At 36.4% G+C, this 21,400-nt stretch overlaps 1 protein-coding gene across 4 annotated transcripts in view; it reads right to left on the bottom strand.

The window, feature by feature from the left end:
* The window catches only part of TUSC3 (tumor suppressor candidate 3), a 213,113-nt gene that overhangs the window by 70,308 nt on the left and 121,405 nt on the right, over positions 1–21,400 (bottom strand). For 3 of the 4 annotated variants that reach the window (XM_062213664.1, XM_062213665.1, XM_062213667.1), the window contains exon 6: positions 9,685–9,774. The exons of the other annotated variant lie outside the window; for it this stretch is intronic. In XM_062213664.1, the coding sequence (XP_062069648.1) occupies positions 9,685–9,774 (90 nt within the window). The remainder of the gene's footprint in view (positions 1–9,684; positions 9,775–21,400) is intronic. 4 annotated transcript variants of the gene reach the window in all.

Genomic DNA, 21,400 nt, shown 5'->3' with positions numbered 1-21,400 from the left:
AACCAGCTGCTCCCAGCAGCTCCACACACCCAACCCTGTGAGCTACTCAGGAGGCCCTGACCACCCTCCCATAGCACCACATGAGAAACTGGAGGCAGCACAGGAGAAGTGGGACTCCAGCAGCCTCCAGGTAACAGTTGAAAAACCCAAGCCATTCTTCTAATTCCCCAGAAGTGGACAAGTGGATGCACCAATGCACCTTAGGCCCTGACAACGACCTGAATTATAACCCTCAACAGCTTGGCCCACAGGAAGTCCAGGGAAACAGATGAACATCATGGCCTGCTCAGCCAAGATCCCAAGAAGAAACCAAGTAACCTTTTCTTAGTGCAATCTGGAAGCAACAGGGCAGTAGCACCCATCCTTCTAGGAGCCCAAGCATCAGCTTAACAGCCTGTTCTTAGAAACTTAGTCCACTTAAGCCCTAGGAAGCAGACTCTCAGCCTCCCTCACAAATCCTCAGCCCTTTCAAGCAGCTGGGTGGACCTCCTTGAGCATGTCAGTTCCTAGTGGCCCTGTGATGCTACCTGTGCACTGTGAGACTTTGGCAAGTGCTGTATGTAGGCACTGCTCAGCTCAATTTCTTATGTAATCCTGACACTGACAGGACTCAACCCCACCACCAGGCACACGACATCACAAACACATGGATGGAAGGGTGCGCCTCTCACTCACATGGCCTGAAGAAAGTGATGGGAGCCCCACAACCACAGCTAAGGCACTGCACGCAGAGCTGGAATTGAATCTGCCTTGCCTAAGCGAACTGCACTACCAATGGCAGTAAAATTCCACTAACCCTGGATTCCAGGACATACCCACAGTATCTCAGATGATTACAACAGAAGATACATGCGTACTGCACTAAAGCTGCCATCTGGAACCAAAGCCAACACAGCACAGTAAACCAACAACACAGGAGATATCACCAATAGCTTATTCTATGAAAGTCACTGTATAAAATAGGCAGACACACGACCTGTACAAAAACCAATGGAGGGGTACAAGAAGCATTAAAAAACAAGGTAATATGACACCTTCAAAAGAATACAATAATTTCTAACAGACCAGAAAAAAACAGAAACTCAATTTTAAATATGAACAATATGAACAATATTAAATGTTTGCTGAGACAGAAGTGAGTAAATACAGAAAGTTCAATAGCACTAGGAAGATAAAGTCACACTATAAATTTGTGCTGCAAAGAAACACAGTTCATAATAAAGAATCAATCAGAAATACTGGAACTGGGCAGGCATTGTTGCAAAGCAGATAAAGCCACTGCTTGCACTATCAGTATCCGCTATCAAGGTATAGGTTTCAGGCCTGAGTCCTCCACTTCTGATGCTGTTTCATGCTCATTTTGCTTAGGAAAGCAGCAGAAGGTGGCTCTAGTACTTGGGTCCCAGCTCAGCCATTTGGGGAGTGAACCAAAAGAAAGAAGAGGTCTTTCTTTTCTATTCTCTCTTGCGATTGCTCTGCACTTTAAAAAGGTAAAATCTTATTCAGTAAAGATATATTAGAGCTAATGAATGCAAGAAATGAACTTAAAAATACAGTTGATAAGCTCAGCAGATAAACCTCAACAGCAAAATTAAGCAGGTGGGAAAAAAAATCTGAGCTTGAAGATAGGCCTTTTGAAATAATCCAGTCAGAACAAAAAGGGAAAAAAATTAAAAAGAATGAAGGATGTTTTTGAGGCATATAGGACATCATTAATCGAGCAGCCATTTGTATTATGGATGTTACCAGAAGAAAAGTAAAAAGGTTTAGGAAACCTATTCAATGAAATAATTGCTGAAAACTACCTAAATCTATGGAAAGATATGGACATCTGGGTCTAAAAAGGACCCCTATTCAACACCACCAAAAAAGATCCCTGTAAGGCATTATACAATCAGCCTGTAAAATAAACAAAGAGAAAATTTTAAAAACATAAGTGTCAAGATATTTATATGGGAATGCACATCATAGTAGTGGTAGATTTCTCAACAGAAACCTTTTAAGGAGGGAGGGAATGGGATGAAGTACTCAACGTCCCAATTGCAAACAATAAAACACAAAAATTTTCCACCCATGAATGCTATATTCAAGAAACTATCCTTCAGGAATAATGAAATAAAGAATTCACAGGGAAAACAATAATTTAGGATTGTTACCAGATTGGTTCTGGAACAAATGCTTGAGTCTTAGATCTGACGTGACATGATGATAACTACTATTGTGAAGACATGAAAAAGAACATGTTATTGTACTATTATTTCTTCTTTAAATGTTTAGGAGACTACCACCAATGAAACTATGCTGAAGTTATTTCTAGGCAAGTTTTTCTTTTTAATCATTATTTGAAAGGCAGAGAGATAAAGACAGCAAGAGCATGAGTGAGCAAGCTAGTTAGATCCTATTCATTAGTTCACTCCTCCTATGCCCACAATAGCCAAGGCTGAGCCAGGCCAAGGGCAGGGGCTAGGAAATCCATGCCGATCTCCCCAGGGTATAGCAAAATCTCAATTACTTGAGCTATCATTGATGCATCTCAGGGTCTTCATTAGTAGGAAGCTGGTATCAGGAACACAACTTGGACTTGAACTTTAGTACATGATAATAAATGTTGGTGTCTTAAATGGTGTTTTAATCCCTAAGCCTATATCTGAGGAAAATCTGAAAAAAAGGAAATAGATATCTCAAATACAGATGAGGCTCTTAAGAAACTATTTTCCCCTAGATGGGAATTATTGCACAACAGGTTAAGCTGTATTTGTGACACTAAATCCCCCACTGGAATTCCTAGAAGTAAGTCCTGCCTCTGCTTTTGATCCAGCTTCCTCCTACTGAATATGATGGGATGCAGCACATAATGGCTCAAGTATTTGTGCCCCTGCCACTCAAATGGGAGACTCTGATGAAGTTCCTGCTTCCTAGCTTCAGCGTGGTCCAGGCTTGGCTGTTGTGGGAATTTAGGGAGTAAACTAGTGAATGGAAGATTCTCTCTTTGTCTCTGTCTCTCTCTGTGTGTGTCCTCCTTCTGTTCTCTACTTTTCAAATGTATAAATTTTAAAAATAAAATTTTAACATATGTTTCCGTGTTGGTTTTCTGAATTTGTTTTTAAAGAAATATTTCACATAAGCTGTCAGAACTGTTGGCATCCATAAAAATAGAGCTACTGTATGATGAAGCGATTCCACTACAATAAATATTTTAAGAAATATTTGAGTAAATATTTGAAGAAAATTACATCAATATGTTGAAGAGACATGTGTGCATTTATGTTTGTTGCAGCATTATTCTCAATACCCAACATGTAGAAGTAATCTACTATCCATCAACAAATAATGGATAAAGCATAGTAGTATAGGTACATAATAGGATACAACTTCAGTGAGAAAACTGTTGAAATCTTATCATTTGCAACAACAAGGAAGAACCTATGTGACATTACATGAGATGAAATAAGCTAGTCACAGAAAAAGAAATGCTGTATTATCTCACTCACATGTCTTTTCTAAAAACTGGTATCTCAGAAATAGAAACAGAACATGGTTAGCAGGAAGTGGCAGGAAACAAGCCCAGGGAGAATGAAGGGAAACTAGTCCAAGGGTACAATACAAGAGTTAGATAAGAGGAAATTAGTTGGCATTCTACTGCACTGTAGAGTCACTGTGGTTAACAATTGTTTACCATGTATCCCTGGATAGCTGGAAGAGGATTTTTAAAGTCCTCACAACAAAGTAATGATAAATACTTGAGGTGGTAGGTATGGAAATTACACTAATTTGATCAGTACACAATGTATACATGTGTATTGATATTAAAATATAATACTGTATATAATTATGCCAGTCAAAAATTCTTTAAAACATTTAAAAAACAGGGAAAAACACAAATAACAAGATTTTTTAAATGAGAAAAGGAAATCGGTGTCTTTTCAAAGGCATAAAATTGGCTAACAGATATATAAAAGATGCTTGACTATCACCAAAGAAATGAAACTCAGAATCATAAAGAGATAACACTTCACATGTTAGAGTAGCTATTATCAGGACCCCCCATCCCAACTCTTGCCAAAAAAGAGAATGTGTTGGTGAGGATACGGAGCAAAGCAAACCCTTATACACACTGGTGAAATAGAACAATGTAATTACTATGGAAAATAGTAGGAAGATCCTCAAAACATTAAAAATAATGGCATTACAATATCCAGCAATTTTACTTCTGGATATTCATGCAAAGTACTGAAGAGATACTTGGCAATTCTATTCATTGCAGCATTATTTAGAATTGAAGCACAAAGCTAAAATTAGAAAAAACTAAATATCCATTGATGAGTGAATAAAGAAAATGTAACAGACCACTGGTCATTAAAAAAGAAAGAAATCGCACCATTTAGCAACACATGGATGAACCCTGAGGGCATCATAGAAGCAATCTAGGCACAAGAATAAATACTGCATGTTTCCATTTACATGAGGTATCCAAAACAGTCAAACTCACAGAAACAGTGAGTACAATGGTAGTTGCCAAGAGCTACTTAAAAGGGGAGTTGGAAGTTGCTTTTAATATGTACTAAATTTCAATTATATAAGATTATTAAGTCTTGAATTCTGCTGTACAATATTTTGCCTAGTTAACAATTCTATATTGCACAATTACAAAATGGTTAAGAGAGTATATCTCATGTCAAATGGTCTTATTAAATAAAACACAAAGGACAACCAGCAATTAAAATATGTATTAAAAATCTGACACAAAATAACCTATCACTACCCAGAATGCTATTTAGAGTACCACATGAAAGAAAGGGAATAAAAAATTATTTCTAGAAATCAGAGACACTGATAGTGGTAATCCAAATTATTTACAAAGTTTGTTTATTCCGACTTAACACTGAAAACATAATTTATAACCTTAATTCATACAAAGTTCTCAAAACACTAAACATAAATCAAGAGTAGACAAAAAAAATGTACCAATGTAATTCATGCAGAAAACCCTAACAAAAACTAGGATCCATTTAGCTGCTATTTGTGTGTAAGGATTTGCTGTAAATGAATCTGTGAAATATAAGAACACCCATGCCATGGTTTCGGCGTGTGGCCACTCCCAAACACAACTCGAAATTTCACTGCAATTTTCACAGTATTAAGAAATGGAACCTTTAAGAAATGATGAGGTCTTGAGGGCTCTGCCATCATAAAGAGATTAATGCTGTTATCCTAGGGGTGGGTGCCTCCTAATAGGATGACTTTAGCGTCCTTTTGTCGCTCCCCTTCTTGGCATTCTGCCATGGGGTGATGTAGCAAGAAGGCCACTGACAGCTGCCTGCACCCTGATATTGAACATTTCAGCCTCAGGACTATGAGAATGAATTTCTTTCCTTAAAAATTACCCAGGAGCTAACATTCTGCTAAAGCAGCACAACATAGACTAAAATAAATGGTTACTCAGTTCTATTTAAAAAATTCGGACAACCTAATAAAAAGTCCTATTATCATCTATGTTATTCCACTAAATGTACATCTGTGATGTGTTAATGCCAAATTATAATATCCTGTCAATATTCATAAAATACTCCTTTTGTCATTTTAATCCATTCAATGGAAGGTGATAAACAGCCTCATTATAGTTATTCTCAAAAAAGATAAAAACTTTACAGCTCTTTTTAGAAAAATGCAAGTATTTGTGTGGGAGTGTACATGTGTGCTAAAATATGAAGAAATAACTAAAAGGACAGTGCTAATTTTCAAGTTTTACCACATAATTTAAATACATCTATTACAAAGAAAACATATTCAGTCTTTGTTTTTTTAATTCAATTTTTTTGGATTTATTTATTTGAAAGGCAGAGTTACTGAGAGAGGAAGGGAGGAAGATAGGAGGGGAGATGGAGCGGGGAGAGGGGAGTGTAAGGGAAAGGGGGAGAGGGAGAGAGATCCTCCATCCAATGATTCACTCCTCAAGGGCAGCAAAGGCCAGGGCTGAGCCAGCGTGAAGCCAGGACCCAGAAGCTTCATCTGGGTTTCCCACATAGGTGTTGGGGCCGAAGGACTTCTGCCATCCTCTGCTGCCTTTCTCTGGCACATTAGCAGGAAGCTGGATCTGAAGTGGAGCAGCCAGGACTGGAACCAGTGTCCATATGTGATGCTGGCATAGCAGGTGGCAGCTCAACTTAGTAGGCCAAATGCCAGCCCCAACTACTATCATTTTAATGGACAAGCATTGTTTCAAGTAGAAATTCTGACAGTATCCATCTTCATATTATAAAGCAAAGGTATTCTACAATGTTTCCTCAGTATGAAGACACATTAGTGTATGCATTAATTCTTCAAAACATTTAAACCATAATTTCCTGTTGTTGTAGATATTGACATTTTGCATGTAAAAAGAAGTAGGAAGAGTTGTTTTCCTAAAATATAGTAACATTCAAAAGAAAAGAACTCTATCTACTGATGGGCCATGCTCTACCACACCATTCTACCATACTGTGGACATATCAAGGGCCTTGTCCAACCACTTAATAGTTAACATCTCACCTAACACTCATGTAATGTTCTTTATAGAAGCAAGATTCTCTATTGCTAAGACTGCTATGATTCCTTAGCTCAATTCTAATAACTTTGTTAAATATATGAATACAGTATTTTTCTAAAATATAAAGAAGTGAAGAGTTTAGGCTGATAAACTTTAAGTATCTTACTTTTAAGATTTAAGCTTTTTCATTTCTGTAATTATTGACAATGTTGTTGATAAGCTTAGATAAATACATCTGACAATTAGATACATGCATGAAGAAAGTACTTTTCTTTTTAAAAGAATAGAATATTCTATTTTCTTAAAGTTTTTCTCTGTGCCAGAGTATCTCTTCTCAAGAGTTACACGGTTGCTTTTTGCAAATCAGTAACATAAGAATGTGGAAGAGGATAAAAAAATTTCTAGATATATAAATAAATCCCGTCTACCCTAATCTGTACTTAAAGAATAAATGTTCAGGGCCGGCGCTGTGCAGCAGTGGGCTAACCTGCCATCTGCAGCACCACATCCCACATGGTGCCAGTTCAATCCAGCTCCCTGCTAATGTGCCTAGGAAAGCTGTAGAATATGGTCTAAGTGTTTGGGCCCCTGTACCCACATACGAGACCTGGAAGAAGCTCCTGGCTCCTGTCCCAGCCCTAACCATTGGGGCCAACTGGGGAGTGAACCACTCCATGGAAGATTTCTTTTCTCTCTCTCTCTCTAACTCTCTCTAACTCTGACTTTCAAATAAATAAATCTTTTTTAAAAATATCCGGTCACATTAGGATTCATAACAGATTCAAACTAAATTGTAACATATTGGTCCTATTACTCTTCTGACTAGCAGAAAAAAAAAATTTAAAAGGCAATTAAGGAAATCCAACTGAAGAAACAATCATGTCCCAGTATGAGTCGGCCATATTTAACAAGATATTTATTGAAGACCAACTATATACAAGTAGTACAGATGAAAAACGGTTCAAGAGATATTCCTTATGTTTACAAATTTGACTCACATAGGATATATGAAACATTTAAAAATCACTACAATGAAAGAAAATGTGAAACTTTTTAAATGGATTATTTTATGTTCATAAATATAAAAAGAAGAAAGAGGCTAAAATTCCAGTGTAGTTAAAGAAGGCTCAATCTTGGGGGGAGGGGCAGATTAGGTGAGTCTGAAGGATGGGTTCAACATGACAGAAGTACAGGCATAACAAGAAAGAGTAGCAAAATAAAGCTTATGTTTAGGTAGTATGGAGCAATACAAACACTCTAACACCCAGCTAGTTTCTTGCGAAGTAGTAGAGGTATAAACTTGAAAATGAACCATTTCAGATTTCCATCTTAACTGGTAACTCAGTTCCATGTATATCAATATGTAGCTACAATCAGGGTATGATTTTTTAAAAAAAATCCTCTGCAAAGCCCAATACCTCTTATGTTTTCAATAACTGATAGATGGCATCTGCTGTTACTATCAACACGAAGACCTTTAGAGCTTATTCCAGTAAAGTACATGCAGGAGCCTAGGACCTTATGAACTAGCAAATGGTGGGTGACATACAAGATGGAGACTACAGTGACATGCTAAACTATTTCATAAGAATGTTGATAAATTTTTCTTGTACTTTGGCAAACTATAAATAATGTGAATACAAAGATTAATAATATATTTTAACTCAAGGGATATTACTTCAGAAGACTACGAATAGCAGTACTAAAAAATTCATAAGATTTCATAAGTTAACATTTCGAGTTTTACTAAAATAAAAGAGATAAAAATCTTTGCACTGAGCCTTCCTCTATGTAATAGAAATCTATCATTAACAAAAACAGGTAAAGTCCATAATATGAGTAGTTTAAATATTGAGGTCATGGCAAAAGGCAGACCAGAAAAATGATGCCAAATAGGTAAATATACATCAGGTTATAAACTGCTAAGTACTATGCAAAAAAATATAACAGGAAAGAGAATGTTGATTGAAAAGGCAGGCAAGGGGGAAGGGCTAGACTTTTAAAAAGACAGTCAGGGAACGGTCTCGTTGAGAAGGCTGAACTTGTATGAAGAGTCAAAGATGGGGGAACATAGTAATAACTTTGTTCTATAATAAGTTCCAACTTTTTCTCATTGTTAGACTTCACTCTGAATATTGAACATATTTTGGAGTAACTATTTTCCCTGGATAATGACAAACTTCAGAAACACAGTAAAGGGTTTAACATTGACTCCATATCTTTGCTATCTTTGGAGAAATCTGGTAATATTCACAAAACAGTGAGTATGAATTGATCATAGTATAGTACTAACGAGTATAACTTTGATAATTTGCAATTGGTTCTTAAAATCTGCAGTCAGGAGAGCTCACTAGGAAGAACTTAAGCAGTATTTATGTATTTAAAGAAGTGATACTGAGCACTTTTTTCAAAACAACAAGATGGGCAGTTGGGGGAACAGATCAGTTATGAGTTGGTAACATCCTATTATTCTCTCAATACCTGTGTATTTTCAAAAACAAAAAGTAAAAACTATAAAGAAAAAAAATTTTCAAATTGTTATTAATCTTCATCAACCTCATACTGAGATTCACAGAGTATTTTGTCATACATATCACAGTATTTCCTATCCACCAAAAGGAAAGTGAAGAAACTTAGTGATAGGAATTCAGTGGCAATTATAATGTGAACTCCACTACTAATGTAAAAACACATCAATTCCATTTTTAATTTTTTGACAAAGAGTTGCTAACATTCTAATACAGTGACTTCCAGGGTTCTTTTGATATTTTATTTAATTTTTCAGGAAAAAGTCAAGTTTACAACTGATGGGACAATGGCTACACACAGTCCCTATCTTCTGTGGCATTACTTATTTATTGCTAAAGCAGTATATAAACTTTGAAAAAGTTTATGTATGTATATTTGGTTTGAGAGATACACCAATTGATATTTTGTAAAATCAACAATAAAGCAGTCCTCACAATAAAAAAATGTTTTGTGTGTGTGCACTTACATATATATGTGGATGTGTATCTACATGTGTGACAAAGCAGTAAACAAGAAGTATATTTTAATTTATAAACAAAATAACTTCTTAAATACTAAATATAATTTTGATTTGTATATTAATCATGACTAAAGTTCAAAATATTGATGCTGAGAAAATGCAGACTTACCACTTGACCATTGTGAGGGTTCTTATGAGCATATGGAGGTCCACGTATATGATTCCACATCTGGCCAGAAGTCATAGCAAAAACTATACACTGAAAAACAGGGTACAATGTTTCCATGTATAAATGAAAAGAATACAGGACTACTACACTTTAAAAAAAAAAATAGTCATCATGAAACTACAACTTAAAAATCGTGTATTGGCTCATCCACTAAAACTTTTTCACTTACTAACTATGGGAGGTCGGGTAAATTACTTATTTTCCCTGAATCTCATTTTCCACTTCTATAGAATTGGGGTACTAACTCTGCTAAAGAGATATATTAGTGATGGGACTGCATAACAAAGGGAAAGTATTTGGTATAATGACAGACAATCTGATATTATGCTCTAACCTGAGCCAGTCAAAAGCACAGATGAGATCTTTGGGCAGGATAATTACTTTCTAGATCCTAACTTCATTGCTATGTTAGATTGGATTGCCAAGAACCAACAGTCATGGTGTCCAGTACTTACATCCTTAAGGGTATTTAAATGCTTTCAACAAAGCACATGACTTAGTTAAACTCAGAAGATATTTGGAGATTGAAAAAACAACCTAAGAATAAGTTAGAGACATTATTTACACTTCTGTCCTGCTGGATCTATCAGGAAAAAAAGAAAAAAACCAAACAAACTGTATCTGGAAAAGTAACTTCTAAGATCCACAACATTACAGGGAAGGTAAGAAAGAAAATACATGAACCAGAAGTCCTATTTCAATCATGAGAACTTATTTACATGAAGGAAGCTTTGCTTAAATCATACAATAGTTCAAAATTCATGAACTGCAACACATTTAGGCTTAATTATGCTCTTGAGGTTAGAACTGCACCTAGCAAGTCCTACTGTCCTGTAACTTGCCCCACTCCCTTTGCTACACCTGCCTGGTTCTAAAAGGCATTAGTCTGAAACAAGGCTAACTGCAAGAATGAACAATGCATTACTGGAGATCTAACAAATCTAGATGTGCACAAATTTTAAAGAAGAGGATATTAAAGAGAAAAGATAGGATGGTATAAGGTTTGGGGGATATTTAAACCTCAAGAATAAATACAGATGCTATTCTGTAACTGCTTGAGGGTCAAGGTATTTCAACAGAAAACAATAATGACATTACCAGGGTTACAGAGGTTCATCTGAATCCTCTTCTCACTTGTTAATTCTAAAATTAAACTTCTTAAAAGCCAAGTGTCACTTATATTGTTTTTTTAGCTTAGACTGAGTCATTTTCTGAAAGTATTTTATAAAGTATTTGTTTAAACTTAGAATGCCAGACCCAGAATGAGCATAGGAACTGATTCGACACCTAAATATCATTTAAGATATTAAAATTATTATGAGTGTAAAATAAATTCTATATTTAACTCACAGGAATATCAGGAAAGTTGGAGTATACTAATCTGGGTTACTTATGCTATTAATATAAACAGTGCTTCTGGCAGAGTGTATTTTAAGATATAAGAAAAGACATATTTAGTGAACCAATACATTTATAGTATAAACAGTGATGTTTTGTTTCTAACAGACATCTAATACTATTACAATTCTATGCTTATGGTACCTAACAATGATCACCACTAAACCAGCCTATGAAACTACCGCAGTGTATTTCTGGCTTTGCTTCCACCTGCCATTCCCTTCCTTCTCTACCTACTTTTATTGATCCCACTGGTATTCTTATATCCAGTTACCACTGACAGAAAGACATGGAAAAGTTTATATTTTAGAAAGATGCTCTAGTTATATTATGGTGCACAGACCACATAAATAAGTTTGGATACTGATGCACAGATACACATGAAAGACTGCAATCGTCATGGTGAGAACTGTAGACATACAGGAGAGATATGCAAAAGGTTGAATTAGTAGGCATAGAAGATTGACTGATATGATAAAAAAGAAGAAGAAAACCTAACCCCAGTTTTCTACCGTGACCAACAGCACAGCTTGTGGTGCTACTCAATGAGATAAAGAATGAAGCAAACACATGTCCGAAGGAAAGGGAGGCAGCTAACAAAGATCTTGAGTTCAATTTTGAACTGATTGATTGTGCTTTCAAAACACTGATTTCAAAAAGCTCTTGGATAGTAAGACTTTTAAGAGATACTTCCTTATATAATAATAGTCTGGGAAAAAGCTAAAATCATGGGAATGAATGAAATTGCTCAAAAAGAGAAGGTATGGGGAGAAGAACAGAACCCTACAAAGAATCTATTTCATAATTTGATTTATGAGCAAGGACCTAAGACACAGAAGTAAAAAAAAAAGTTATGAAGAAAGTAGGTATATAAGTCAGTGTCAAAAGACATTGCTCAATAATTGTCAGATGCTTGGGGAAGATCAAATATAAAACAGTAAGAAAAGTATTTTTGTTTTCATTATCTATATGGGATACTAAAATACTTACAAATGAAAATATTTCAAAAACAAAAGTATTATCAACCAAAGAAATTCCAGCATCCTTAAGACCTACCACTGATATGTTTAAAGTATCATGCCCAGTATTTCATCAGAGTAATTGACAACAAAGGCTCCTTAATTTTACTACTTGAGTTTAAGGCCAGTCTGTCTTCAGCATCTGCACAACCTTTGTCAAATTTTGTCACACTGGGCTTGTTTCCTAACTACAATATTAGGATATTATTGGTGTTATATTTTAAGCTGTGGTTTTTAAGTAAATCTATATAGTACATTTAAAACTGTGCATGATATGCAATATTGGTTCAATCAATTTTATTGGTGTTCCAAAGTCTTCCATAATTTATTCCCATACTTCTAAATAGAACCATATCCTCTATCCTTTAACCGGCACTGTATACTCCATTTCAGTTACCCTGATCGCTTCTCCCTCCATCCATGACAACAAGACCTACATGTGCATCTTACTAATGTTATGTCAACCCAGTCAATACTCATACACTACCCCTGGGTAGTGTACTCATGGCCTATGTATGGCTCTCCATGAAATCCTTCCACATGATTTCATTCATTATTTATTATCTGCCAGGTATTCTACTGGGCACTAACAAAATAACACCTAGTAAGGTAAAGATGATCTGAATCCACCACTGAAAATACTGAATGACATGTGCCCTGAATCATCAAAAATAAGTATTTCTCAGGTATTCAATCAGTGTTTATTTACTGAAATCCTACTAACATATGCTCAAGAATCATTCCAGAGGCTGGGAATGAGGCAATGAACAAAAACAATGTGGAGGAAAACAATTCTATGATTAATATAAAATGGAACAAGCACAGACTATGAAGATGCAGCAGAGAGAAGCACTGGAGGTGTGGTGGACTGGGAGACGAACGAAGAAGAGCTTGTCAATCCTGATGAGAGATCAGTAACATAAACACCCAGATTAAAAACTGTATTTCGTTCCCTGGAAAGTACTTGTGCTTTCACAAGAACGTTTTCAATGAAAAATGAGTGTAAAAGCCTTTAAGAATGAAAGAATATAGACAACTGTTTCTAGCAGTTTTGGTACAAAGAGTTGCAAGCGGCAGCATAACCAACTGTTCAACAATGTTGGTCCCCAAAGACGCAATTTTTAATTCACAATATTGTAAAAATACTCCATATAGCTTTAGACCAGCTTTTTACATAAGGTTTTTATTCCACTCCCCATCGGCAAATATCTTAAGACTAGCAAAGTCTGTCAAAAACTCCACATACTTCTGTTTTTCCAAAGAATGAGGCACTTGGGTATTTAAAGTTTCATATCATATCAGAAACTAGATTTTTTTGAGCACTAGCTTCAGGGCAAAAGTGAGACTAAACAGTAGTATGGAGATAGGAAAAGTAAAAACTGGTACTTAGAGATTCAATGCAGTTCATTCAAAGATCACCTTCAGGGGCCGGCGATGTGGCTCACTTGGTTAATCCTCCGCCTGTGACAGCAGCATCCCATGTGGGCACCGGATTGTAGTCCTGGTTGCCCCTCTTCCAGTCCAGCTCTCTACTGTGGCCCGGGAGTGCAGTGGAGCATGGCCCAAGACCTCGGGCCCTGCACCCGCATGGGAGACCAGGAGGAAGCACCTGGCTCCTGGCTTTGGATCGGCATAGCACGCCGGCCAAAACACACCGGCCATAGAGGCCACTTGGGTGGTGAACCAACGGAAAAAGGAAGACCTTTCCCTCTCTCTCTCTAAGTCTGCCTGTCAAAAAAAAAAAAAAAAAAGAATTCTAACATTCTAACAAAAATGTGTACTATTCCCAGCCACATCCTATCTACAACTGCTATAAATACTAACTAGTATGCAAAATTTCCTTAAGCCTGATATTGTTTACCCATTTAACTTTCAATTATTCAACAATTATTTACTGAGCATTTTTTACATGCCAGCCACAATTCTAATACTATGGACTACATGCAAAAGAAAAACGGAAACAAAAACAAATCCAGCTACAAATCCCAATTTCACTGAAGCAGAGAACACTTTACTTCCAACATATACAACAGGGAGGCATTTAATAAACAATGAATTGAATACAGCCACACAACAGTCTTCCATCTAGAGGTTTCAGAAGCTCTCTGATGAACTAAGAACACCACTGGCCCAAAGCTATATTCCCTCTAAGCATTTATTTATTTATTTTCCTTGTTTTCCAAAATGAGCTACTCAGATGCCACACTTCCTGCAGAAGGCTAACATGTTTCACATCCACTTCAACTATAGCAACTTCGCTTTTAACTATTCTTCACAAGACATTTCATACGGGAAAAATGTTTTGCCTTTTATTGTTTTTTAATCATTACATCCTTTCGATACTTTTTGGATTTTATTTGTTTCATACATTTCCACTATGCTCCTAATACAAATTTGAAATTCAAAAGCTGTCATTTTATTTGACAAAATATAAAACTTATATGAGTAATTTTAAGTTATTGAATTAGTTTAATAATAAATAAAGTATCATGAAAAGTGAAATATTAAGTACAGCAGCCTTTCACATCCATGGGTTCTTCATCTATGGATTCAACCAACCAGAAGTTGAAAATAGTCAGGAAATAAAAAAAAAAAGTTTGTTAAGAATACACACAGAGCCATTTTTTGCCATTAGTCCCCATATAATATGATGTAACAAATAATTACATAGCATTTATTGCATTAGGTATTAGAGATGATAAAATATATGACATGATGTGCATATATTACACCACTATATATAAGAGCACTGAGCATCTATACATATTGGTAACTTGGAGCCAAACACCCACACAGACCACGGAATATAAATATACAGAAAAAGATTTAATATTCTAAATTTTATGATCTTTTGAATAATCCTTTATATAATCCTTTGCATATTCCATATATCAAAATATAATCATATAGGCAATTAAATTGCATTTCTTTAGTTAATAAGTGGTAATAAAAGACCAGAGTAGCAACAGACAAGCACATCAGGGAATTCATACCCTATTTGTTTCTACAGTTTCCAAGTCAATTACTTGTAGTTGGTCAAAATGTTACATTACACAGAAACACTAGTACCACTGCATTTGTATTCAATCTACATACTGCACTTGAAAGGAAAAAAAAATGTGGACATATTTTTATAGTCCCTTAGTTACCAAGAAAAGCTTCATAATACTAAATATATATTTAATTTCATGCTAGAGTATAACTTATACACTGAAGATTACAATTGCAACAACTATTAACTGACTACTGAGTCAAATTAAGAAAATCATCAGTGGAATGGAGTATAAAGGATCCACGTACTGGACCTTCACACTGAGGTTTTCAGATTTTGACTTTCTAGTAAAGCGTATGATTCAGGCAACCATATTCAAGTGCTAAAAAGGTGCACCCACAAGTAAATACTTTCAAAAGTTCCTTGAGGACGCAGGATTGTGATGTAGCAGGTAAAAGCACCTGGGATGCTGGCATACCATATGGGTGCCAGTTCCTGATCAGGCTGCTCCACTTCCAATCCAGCTCCCTGATAATGGCATGGGAAAAGCAGAAAAAGAAGAAAAAGACTGGCCAAGTGTTTGGAATCTTACCACCCATGTGGAAGACCCAGATGAAGCTCCTGGCTTTGGCCTGGCCTGATGCTGGCTGTTGCGGCCATCTTGCGAGTGAACCAGCAGATAGAAGATAATTCTCTATCTCTTTGTCTCTCAGTGACTGACTTTCAAATAAATAAATAAATAAATCTTTTCAAAAATGTTTCTTGAGCTATTGAAGCCATTGCTTCCCCTCACAGAAAACATTTTAAAAAGTATATGATAAAAATCTACAAATTCACTTCATTCTACTGCTGTCCTAACTCTTCACACAAATAAACATTTGGCTATACACATAAATTACCTATTCACAGACATGCTTATCTTTAAGTGAAAAAATGACCAAGAAAAATAAATCAAAATGACAGTACCTATATATTTTGTTATATAATTTAATTCATATAAGTTTAGAAGAAAAGATTTCTGTCCATGCTATTTTTAGTCACAAGTGTCTTACTGTTTTGAATTGTCCAAAAATACATTTCTACTGATGAATCACAAAGTACATATGATGGAAAACCTTTCAAAAATACGAAAACTGTAATATATGTTAGTACCCAGTTTTTAAGCTTTACATAAAGCTCAAGTAATTAAACTGATCTAATTTCTTTAAAGCAGAAGAAACACTCGAGTATGTGAATCATGTTACAATATACATGACCGGTGTTAAGAGGCAGAAAACAACTTCCATCACACTGTAGTCTACTCTGATAATGTCATATTATTGGATCTTTTTAAATGATGTTTCATTATGTTTTCAATTGCAGATCTTTAAGACATTTTCCTTCATGGTTTCAATGACTTACTATTTGTCACACTAGTATTTTATGGCTGGAAATGACAGTTATCTATGAAGAGGTTCAAGTTCCCACAGAGATCTTCACTACAGATTAGAAAACATACTATTTTAAATTCATATTCCAATTCAATACAGCTTTTTGAAAACCATAAACAATGCTCCCTGAAATTATGAACTTGGCTCATTCAATGTTTTATTCATCAATTCTAATTTAAATGCAGCATAAAGCAGGTAAAGGGGATACTTATTGTCCATCACTACGTTTTGGGAGGCAGAGAGGGGAGTGAAAAAAAACCAATCAATGATACACATCCCGCTTCATGAATAATCAACACACAGAACAAGCAGGTAACAGACTTTCTCCCCTTAGTGAACATGTGACCAGGAAGATAGATTTATGAGCACCTCTCCTTTTATTTTTTAACTCTGAACCAGGAAACTCTAACACACACACACACACACACACAAATTATGTATAGGAATAATTTCCACTATGTCAGGGAGTTGCAAGCTATTTCTACCTAATACTCGTGAGCCTGGGTGGGGAAACTTTTTCTACTAAGGTCCATTGGTGGATAATGCAAAATGATCAATTTAAAAATCAGCCTGCCATTTAGAGCAATGTAATTTCGAGTCATATCTGAGGCTGCATTGGCACAGCCACACCAAATGGTTTTCTATACTTCATACAGCTTGTGGTACAGACACTCCACGTCTACTATAAAGCAGTATGCAGATTTTTTTTAGCCAGCATACAGTCATTTTTATCTTACCTTTGAGTCATACATAATAAAATGAATTCAAAAGTGAAAATTTACTTTCCATGCCTGAGAAACTCTCATGGCCTTTTTAGCCAGATCCAAATGTGTTAAGGGCTGATTCTGAGGCCAGAGTGATTTTTAGGGCATTTGCCATTTTATGAGTCTGCTGTGTATCCCACTTCCCATGTTGGGTCGTTCTCTCATTTTTAATTCTATCAATTATTATTAGCAGACACTAGTCTTACTTATGTGATCCCTTTGACACTTAATCCTATCTTTATGATCAATTATGAATTTAAACTGATCACTTTGATTAGTAAGATGTCATTGCTACCTGCCAACTTAATGGGATTTGGAGTCCCATAGTACATTTCTAGCCCTACCATTAAGGGTAAGTCAGAGTGAGCATGTCCTGAACTGTACATCTCCTCCCTTATTCCCACTCTTATTTTTGACAGGCAGAGTTAGACAGTGAGACAGACAGACAGAAAGGTCTTCCTTCCATTGGTTCACCCCCCCAAATTGCCGCTACGGCTGGTGCCCTGCGCCGATCTGAAGCCAGGAGCCAGGAACTTCCTCCTGGTCTCCCATGCGGGTGCAGGGCCCAAGCACTTGGGCCATCCTCTGCTGCCCTCCTGGGCCACAGCAGAGAGCTGAACTGGAAGAGGAATAACTGGGACAGAACCAGCGTCCCAACCAGGACTAGAACCCAGGGTACCAGCACCAGGATTAGCGGAGGATTAGCCTAGTGAGCTGCAGCGCCGGCCCCCACTGTTGTTTTTAACAGGAATCAATTTTCAGTTAACTTTAAACATCTAAGAATAATTGTGTCTTAAAGTGTTCAACCAAGAGTGTGTAGCAAAAAATGACCTAAATGACAGATCTGAGATCCCAGAAAGAATGGGCCATCAAAGAAGGAGGTGACTTTCTCTGAAGGAAGGAGAGAACTGCGACTTTGATTATGGCCTTGTCTAAATAAGGTTGGAGTTTGTGAACTCAAGAGGCTTCCATAGAATTGGCAGCTCATGACAAGAGCCTCAGGTGATTACTGACGTCATAAATTAGAGTGTCAATTGTTAAATTAGCAACTAGAGCCACTGTGCACTTACTCCCCATGTAGGATCTCTGTCCTTAACGCATTGTAATATGTGAATTAATGCTAAAACTAGTCTTCAAACAGTACTTCATACTTTGTGTGTCTGTGTGGGTGCAATCTGTAGAAATCATTACTTAGTATATACTAAGTTGATTTCTGTATATAATTAAAAATGAATCTTAATGAAGAATGGGATGGGAGAGGGAGTAGGAGATGGGATGGTTGTGGGTGGGAGGGTGGCTATGGGGGGAAAAACGGCTATAATCCAAAAGTTGTACTTTGAAAATTTATATTTATTAAATACGTTTTCTAAAAAAATGAAAAATTAAGCATTGACTGGCCTTCTAATATTGTCTGCTCAGAAGTAAGAACTCAAAACACCCAATTATCCTCTGGGAAGTTCTTCTGCATAGGCTCAATGGTAAAGATAAACTGATAGTAACAAATCTAGCTAAAACTAAGAAATCAGCATGGAGACAGAGAGTCTATGCCAGACTAATTTTCTCATGAAATACTTTGCCTTTTGCATATCTTTTTATTTTTTTTATTTCGGTATTACTGAACTGCCTTGCTCTTGCATAGCCCGTTACTGCTTCAATTTTAGGTGTTTTCCTTTACTGTGCAAATTCAAGGCATTTTTTATTCATTTTGCCAAAATTTATAAAAATGTATTTCTATTTCTAAAAGAAAAATGAGATAGTTAAATTTAAAAAAATAGGAATCAAAATACCTGGGTCAACATTTTCTATAGAATCTTAACTTTCAAAGGAATGTTCACAATTAGGGTAGCTTGGACATGAAAATTACAGGTTTTCACTTTTTTTTTTTGACAGGCAGAGTGGACAGACAGTGAGAGAGAGACGGAGAAAGGTTTTCCTTTGCTGTTGGTTCACCCTCCAATGGCCGCCCCAGCTAGCACACCACGCTGATCCGAAGCCAGGAGCCAGGTGCTTCTCCTGGTCTTCCATGGGATGCAGGGCCCAAGCACTTGGGCCATCCTCCACTGCACTCCCTGGCCACAGCAGAGAGCTGGACTGGAAGAGGGGCAACCGGGACAGAATCCAGCACCCCAAATGGGACTAGAACTCGGTGTGCCAGCGCCGCAGGTGGGGGATTAGCCTATTGAGCCGCGGTGCTGACCAGGTTTTCACTTTTTAAACAAAGAATGAGGTTTAGTGGTGGCAAGAAAAAAACCACATTACACATTTGACCTTAATTGTTAAATGACTTAACAATTTCCACAGACCATCAACAATCAAGTAAAAGACAACAGGAGTTTATGTTTGTTTATGTTAATGACAAAAGCTGAGAGACACAAAAAAGTGTTTCAATGGTAGGGTTTTTTCCAACATTTTATCATCACTGTTCAGTTTTCAGACACACTGTTTGAAAACACGTCTGTTCTCTGCAGCCTGTCATTGATTTCTAAAAGGTTGCCACTGGGGAGCAGTCTATACCTGCCAAGATTACTTTCTCAAGTATGTGTTTAAAAATCTAAGAGTATACTCTGCCATGCCAAGTTAATTAGCTTTCAAGAATCAGAAACCAAACAGGAGCTCTGCGTGATGTAGCAAAGTATGTCAGAAAATTGATCTGTTGAAGTATTTAATAGTTATGCATCATATACATGTTTTCCTATGCATATATCTATAATCATAATAGCTCACTATTCACTGGGCCAAATATGCAACATACTAGGTATGTGTCTAGACTTAGAGAAATTTATCTTTGTGAAAAAAAAAAAATTGCAAACACATGGCACCAAATCCCAGTTAATCACTTTCTAGCTATGTGAACTTCTGTGAGTTCAACTGAATCTTGTTTCCTCAGTTGTAAAATGAGGATAATATAAATTACTTTTCATACTTACAGCAAGGAAGAAAAAATTTAACACACATACCAAAGAAGAAAGAGATTCAATAATTCCTAGTTTGCAGTTAAGATAAACCCCCCTTCTCCAGGGGCCGAAATGTGGGCACTGGTTGCTGCCCTGGATGTTCCACTTTTGATTCATCTCCCTGTTAATGGCCTGGGAAAGGCAGCAGAAGATGGCCCAAGTGTTTGGGACACTCTCACCCACATGGGAGACCTGGATGAAGCTCCTGGTTTTAGCCGGGCCCACTATGGGGAGTGATCAGCCAATGGAAAATCTGTCTCTCCTTCTAACTCAGATCTTCAATCTAAATCTTAAAAAAAAAAAAAAAAAAAAATCACCCCTTGTGTCCAATTACTTTAAATCAAGAGTAGGGGAACCTTTGTTCTGTCAAGGAACATATGGATATTTATAACATCATTTCAGGCCACACAAAATTATCAACTGAAAGAGAAGCCTACCACAGATTTACTGAATTTTAAATCCCACCTCTGGTTACTTTGGCAGGATCAGGCCAAATGATTTTGTAGGCCTTACGCATCCCACAAGCTGGGTGTTCCCCACCACTGTGAGAACCATAATCAATAAAGTAATCTACTTTAAGCCCATTATGAAAGTCAGAAAATGAAAAGAAAGTATTCTTTAAAAAAAGGTACCTTCCTTTTCCTTAAAATTCAAATTTCAAATTAATATTTTGCCTGTCTACTAAAATCCACAGAGGGTGTGTCTGAAGATCCATGCTCCAGTGATTACTGCAGAAGTTGGAGCTGCTTTAGGTGTTCACAGCCTGTGCTGCCTCACAGTCTCTCCTATCCGTTCTAATTCAGACACAATGGTTACTAATTGTTTGGCAAAAATACAATCCGAAGGAGAAAGGGTTAATGCAACAAAAAGATACAAGCTGATTTTTTAAAAAAATATATATATTTATGCACATTTACATGTTATATATTCAACTTTAATAATCTATAGATTTTTCTTAGATTTGAGTACTTTGCTTTCATATTATAAAAAATGATGTTATTTCTCAGTATGTATCTAACTAGTTTAATGCACAAAAATAGTTACAATTCTTGGATATTGACCATAAACTCAGAAAAAAACGTTGAACTCTAGCATTAAT

The sequence above is a fragment of the Lepus europaeus genome, chromosome 16, assembly GCF_033115175.1.
Source record: "Lepus europaeus isolate LE1 chromosome 16, mLepTim1.pri, whole genome shotgun sequence".
Lineage (NCBI taxonomy): Eukaryota > Metazoa > Chordata > Mammalia > Lagomorpha > Leporidae > Lepus > Lepus europaeus.
Note: the sequence above shows the minus strand (reverse complement) of the source record. Positions and strands in the feature narration are given on the sequence as shown.